The sequence below is a fragment of the Vicugna pacos genome, chromosome 34, assembly GCF_048564905.1.
Source record: "Vicugna pacos chromosome 34, VicPac4, whole genome shotgun sequence".
In the NCBI taxonomy this organism is placed as follows: domain Eukaryota; kingdom Metazoa; phylum Chordata; class Mammalia; order Artiodactyla; family Camelidae; genus Vicugna; species Vicugna pacos.
Window position 1 is genome coordinate 17,200,824 of NC_133020.1, and position 6,000 is coordinate 17,206,823.

Here is a 6,000-nt window from a genome sequence, read left to right on the forward strand (position 1 = left end):
TTGTTAGTATTGTAATAATATATATGTTAGTATTGTAATATACAAGCATTTATTTAAACTTGAAATGGAAAAGAATATTCTTAATGACGCTTCGAAAGCAGAAACATAAAAGGGAAATTTTTATAGACGGTTAATATTAGAAACTTCCATGGATCTAAAAACAGAGAAAAGGTAAAATGAAACCAAACAGCTGAAGGAAACAGTGTCAGCCTAGAAGATGGAACTGTTCACAGGGACAAGGAGTCTGGACCCAAACTGCCTGGGTTCAAACCTTGCCTCTACTGCTTCCACCTGTCTCACCTTAGGCAAGGGATTTCACTTTGCTTTGCCTCAGTTTTCTGATCTGCTTTTTGAAATAAATATATTCTGCCTTGTAGCCTTGCTGGGCGCTGAGATGAGCCCGCGTGAGGGAATGCGGTGTGGGGTCTGGGGGTCGGGCAGCAGCAGTCATAGTAGAAGGAGCCGCAATAGGAATCATGACAAGAATGACAAACATCCCCAGTTAAAAAGGACGAATGTCATGAGCAAGTCATTTACAAATGAAGGATTAAATTGGCTAATATATGCCAGCTTTTGCCTGCAAAACTACCAAGGTGCAAAAACTTGATAAAAAGACGAAGTTGGGAAAGGTATGTGGAAACTAACATTCTGATACAGAATAGAGCTAATAAAATTCAGTGCAAACATTTCTCACAGACATTAGTCTCTGGGTCAAAAGCCTTGAAAGTATTCCTAGCCTATAAACCAGTAATTCCGATCTTAGAATGTGATTAAGAGAAACACTCGTGGGTGTTGCTTACATTTAACTACAGGGAAGTTCAGAGCAGCTTTTTCCATAACAGCAAAAACACTGAAAACAAATAAATGCCAAACACAGGTGATAAGCTGAGCATGTTGACTTTCAGTCATGAAACTAAATATTTGAGACAACTAAAAATTTCATTATTATCCCTGTGATATCCTATATTTTTGTATACTGCAGTAAAATGATTAGTGTTCACAAGAATAGTTAGTGGTATAGAAAAAGGTCCATATACATTATTGATTTTAGAAACCAGTTAAAAAATAATATATCCTGAATTCTCTAATGTTGAGGGTCAATGTTATTGTGTCTAATGGTGCACATTGTGCTTGGAGGGGTAATTTTTTGCCAGTGCCCATCGTGGGTTCCAAGGTGGAGACCCCTGTCATGTGCGCCCACTCCAGATCATCCAATGTTCAGAGAGACGAGGACGACATCTCACAAGGAGCAAGTCCATGTTATATGAAGCAGCAGAATAAATTTTTGGTAGAATAAATCTGAACAGTGTTGTGTCGAAGACAATGAACACAATGCTGGCTTCAGTGAAATGTTCCTGCTCCTCAAGGAACTGCTGCGGAAACTGCCTACAGTTTTCCGAGGAAGAGGCAGGGACTTAGTATCAGAATGCTCATCCCCCCCCCCATCTCATGCGACCAAAACCCACCTCTGCACGTGAGAGCCATCAGGATGGTAATCTTCACGAGCATCTGGTCAACACTGCCGGAGCACAGACTTGGGGGGATGGGGTTTCCGAAGCAGAATTATGGGACCAAGAGAACTGAGGTTTAAGGGGACGACAATGAGCACTGAGAGGAGACAGTGTCTATGTGGTCTCAGCTGCTCCAACACCCAAACCTGGAAGAGCTGCGTCCTCCAGGCTGAAGACTAGATTTTCAGCAGCACTAACCCGGATGCCTGCTGTCCTCTCCCTCAGTGGAAACTCACTCACAAGGAGAGAAAAAACAGGGCATGGGAGGACATGCACCTACAGGCCTCACTATGGATCCCAGGGAGTGGAAAGGACCGGTCAGGCAGAGCAGGACACAGTCCCTGGGCACCGAGGCAGGGACTCGAGAACTGTACATAAGTGGGGTTGTGCATCAGCTAATCACTATAAACAAGACGTCCCCACCATTGGCTGCAGGGTCCTCTGACCTACAAGGGACCCTGGAAGGAGTAAGTGAGGCTGGGAGGCAGGACCCCCTCCCAGAGCCAGTGCTGGGCAGGCATTCGACAAGCAGAGGGGAGGCCGTGGGGGTGAAGGAGAGGAACCAGAGAGGGGCAGGCAGGTGCAAGATTATCTACGATCTGGGTACGTGCAGCTGACATGATACCCAACTGTGGGGGCTCCGGGTGTCTCACAGACCAACTGACTCAGTCCCTTCTCGGCAGCCCCGTTCCTCTCACACACCTCACACACCCTACACACAGACACAGACACACACACACACGCACAAGCACAGAGCCTAAGGGAGCACAAATGCACAAAACTTGGAAATCCCACAGGGCAGTCCTCTACACAGCAGGAGTGTGTGGGGAACAGCCCAGAGTCCCAGCTGAGGTCACTCGCTGGACCTTCACACACTGGGGGCCACAGGGACTCAGCAGATGCTCCCTGAAAACAAGGGACACAGTGGAGGGGACTGAAACTGACCCACCTCAGTCCAGACCAAATTCATTTCTCTGTATAACCTGCTGCTACGACCAGTCAACCCTCCACGGGAGAGGAACTAATATGCACAGTCAGCGTGGTGCCTTCTTGGTCAAGAACACTCGGTCTACAGCTCCAGGGACCCCTCCCTTCACCAAGGTGTCCACCCCCTGCTGTTGACCCAGGAAAGGGGGACGGCACTTACCTTGACCCCCGACCACGATGCTGAGGAGGACAAAACAGAGTCCCTGAAGGAAGAGATATCCATTCAGAGCCATCTTGACCGCCATGTCATCAACAGCACAGTCCCAGCTGCAAAACACCCCTGCGAGGAGGCATCAGGGCACTGACACAGGTCTATATAGACCCGTCCCCTCACATCCTCCCTCCTGACAGCCAATAGAGGCTCATTTTACCATTTCAGATGCTATCGGAGGCTTCATCTGCCACTGTCTGAAGCTCGAACACCAATCAGCTTCTGACTCTTCAACATCTCCTTATAAGAGCAGCAGGGTCCTTTGCCCTTACGCTTCTGTAGGTCCCTGAGAACCAGCACCGGGGACCGGAACTGGTTTACAAAAGCTGCATCAACAAGCAAGAGTGCCTTTCTCCAGCCCGATCATCCTGGCGGATCGCCGCGGATGTGAGACGTCCCGGGGTCAGGGTGCAGGGATCAGTTGCCTGCAGAATTAACCACTGTTTGTCCCTGTGACTGAGCTCATAGCCAGAGAAGCACACGAAGGCTTGAAATACAAGAATAATTATCAGGCCAGCAGAAAATGAGGACCAGGAGCACAGGAGATCACAGGTGAACATGGAGGGGATGAGGTGGGAACCACCACGTTGGGCAGGTGAGGGTGTTGGTCCTTCCCCACTTCTCAGAATGATCTGGAGACTGGGTCCTGGGGAATAGAGGGGCTCAAGAGAACAAGGGGCTTTGACAGAACATAACGTTTCCCCATCGGGGATCTACTCAGCTCGTAGGACCACTCTGTCCAGCACTCACATGTCCCGGGAGTACATGCTCCCTCTCCCGGGTGAGAAGGGGGTGGAGTCTCAGAGTATTTTCAGACCCGATCTCTTCTCCTCTCTGCAGCTGCCCAGGCCAGTGGTCCTGCCTTGGGGGCCGGGCTGGGGCTCAGGGGCCAGAGCCATTTGGGTGACGCACTTGTAAATTTTATTCCTGTATCCACCCTTCCACTCTTCTGGAATCTCTCCTAATTCATAGCTTGATATAACTAGAAATTTAACGCCAAATCTTTCTTAACTTTGCTCTCCCTAATAAATGTACTCATTCTCTTTTCATTTTTAATGCTTTTACTGTCACTCACACCAGAGAAAGGAGCAAGGGGAGGTGGAAATAAAAAAGTGCTCACAAGCTACGAATGCTCACTTAGGTAAAAGTTGCAAGTTACTGGTGCAGCACATGACACACAGTCAGCTAACACTTGCTAAGCATCTACTCCCCACCACTGCACATAAGCACTGCCTTTGGCTGGGGATAAAGCAATGAACAACGTAGCCCTATCCCTGATGTCACGGTGCTCACAGTCTAGCTGGGAGTGAGACGTTATACAAATATACACATAAACAAACATATGTATATATGGACTACATTTATAATTATTTAACAGTATATGTGAAAAAGTAGGAAGGAAAACCACAGTGAGTAACAAGAAGCTATGATACAGAGGAGGGACTGCCAAGAGGTTGAACCCAGACAGGGGAAGCTGGTTTTTGGAAGGAATATCTAAACTGATATGTGAGCAGTGACTTGCAGTTGACCAGGAAAATCGAGACCATCAGCTCTCACCCACGGCCCCTCCCTCAGCCCTGTTGATCCTGCAATGTATGCACTTTCTGAATTTTTACATATTGGAATTCTATTTTTCTAGTTCTCACTCTTTATTTTGACTATCCCTGTCCTTCAACTCAATAACACCTCTTCTCCTTTCAAATGTCTTCCTCTACATGAGGTAGAATGCATTAAGAATGGGAGAAAGAATTGAAGATGAGATGATCGAGAGATGTATTTGAGTGGACTGGGATATAAATACTTAGAGCCAGCCCTCAGCGTGTCTAGACTTTAGAAGAATTAAGCTGATATTGTTGAACTCACTGTGATAGGTGAACCTGAGCAAGACGGACAGTGAAGCTACCATCTTCTTCAGGGTCCTGGTGTAAAATGTTTCAAGAAGTGATGCTATTTTGGTAGTGATACTACCATTTTCATGTTTTGCTATGATTCCAGATGTCCCAGAGACCAATGCTCTGATGCAGTAACAGGAGGGAAGTGTCAGGAAGTTCCAGCTAGAAAGAGCCTGAACTAAGGAGAAAGCACATGAAACTCTCAGGTTAACAGAACTACTAGAGAAGATAAGGCTGTAGAATCTGTGCATGAAAAAAAAAAAAAAGGTAATCGGATGGGAAAAAAATTGCAAACACTACATCTCTGTAACGTGCAGACTAACAGTGGAATGAACTCAATCAGACTGATTCACTGATACCAACTTTGGTTAACAGGTGCACTACTAGGGGAAAGTGTCCCTTCATCCACTTGGCAGGCATCAAAGGGAAACTGGTAAGTTCTCTGTCAGAGCTCAGGGAAACATTTGCCTTACTACATCATTGGTTCATTACAAAAGGGCATAACTCAGGAGCAGCCAGATGGAAGAGATGCAAGGTACCTAAGGCAGGTCTGGAGAAAAGGCGCTGAGCTTTCACACCCACTCCCAGCACACCACTCCCCCAGCACCCACACATGGTCACCAACCCTAAAGTTCTCTGAACCCAGTCCTTCATTACATAGGCATCATTGATTCATTATTGGCCACTGGTGATTGATTCAACATCCAGCCCTGCTCTTGTCATCAGAGGTCGGGGCAGTGGAGGGGAGGGAGAGGTGGAAGCCCCACACCTCTAACCACTTGCCCTGGCTAGATCTACTGTCAGGCAGACCCATTCTTAGCTGTCTCCCAAAGTCGTCTCATTTACCACACAGAAGACACTTTCATCACGGCCAACACTAAGGAAATTCCAGGGGCTTGGGGCGCTGTGAGCCAGGAACTAGGAACAAAGGTCAAATATGTGCAAGAGGAATTTAGGGGTCATTTCAATGACCCAAATATACTTCTTATAATTCACAGTATCACAGTTATGTAATGGTGAACCAAGAGAAGTTGAATGAATCCTGGTAAACGCCATGTCATTAAGAAATAAGATTAGTCAACCATGGAAGACAAATGGGATGTTGAACAAACACAACTCGTGAACTAATGCAAACTGTTTTTATTCCACTAAGCTCGTACAAGTTTTTCAGAAAGAAACGTTTCCCTGCCTCATGGTAGACCCTAGGACTTTGAACTACAAAATAATAAACAGTCCCAAGGTCACTTTTAGTCACAAAACACATGCTCAGTGGGGTAATTAGAAAGTGTCCAGTGGGAACTCCCCTTTCACTCAGTCCAGAGAGGCCCCTGTTACCCTGGCCCCCATTTTAGAGGACACTTTTCTGGCTGTCCCACAGCCAGCCTCCCAAGCAGTGGAA

General features: G+C 46.8%; 1 protein-coding gene across 1 annotated transcript in view; it reads right to left on the bottom strand.

The window, feature by feature from the left end:
- LOC102532340 (antigen WC1.1-like) overlaps window positions 1-2,775 on the bottom strand; it is a 60,824-nt gene extending 58,049 nt beyond the window's left edge. Inside the window, exon 1 of the mRNA XM_072954630.1 lies at window positions 2,659-2,775. Coding sequence (XP_072810731.1) covers window positions 2,659-2,743 — 85 coding nt within the window. The 5' untranslated portion in view covers window positions 2,744-2,775. The remainder of the gene's footprint in view (window positions 1-2,658) is intronic.
- Window positions 2,776-6,000: the final 3,225 nt, after the last annotated feature.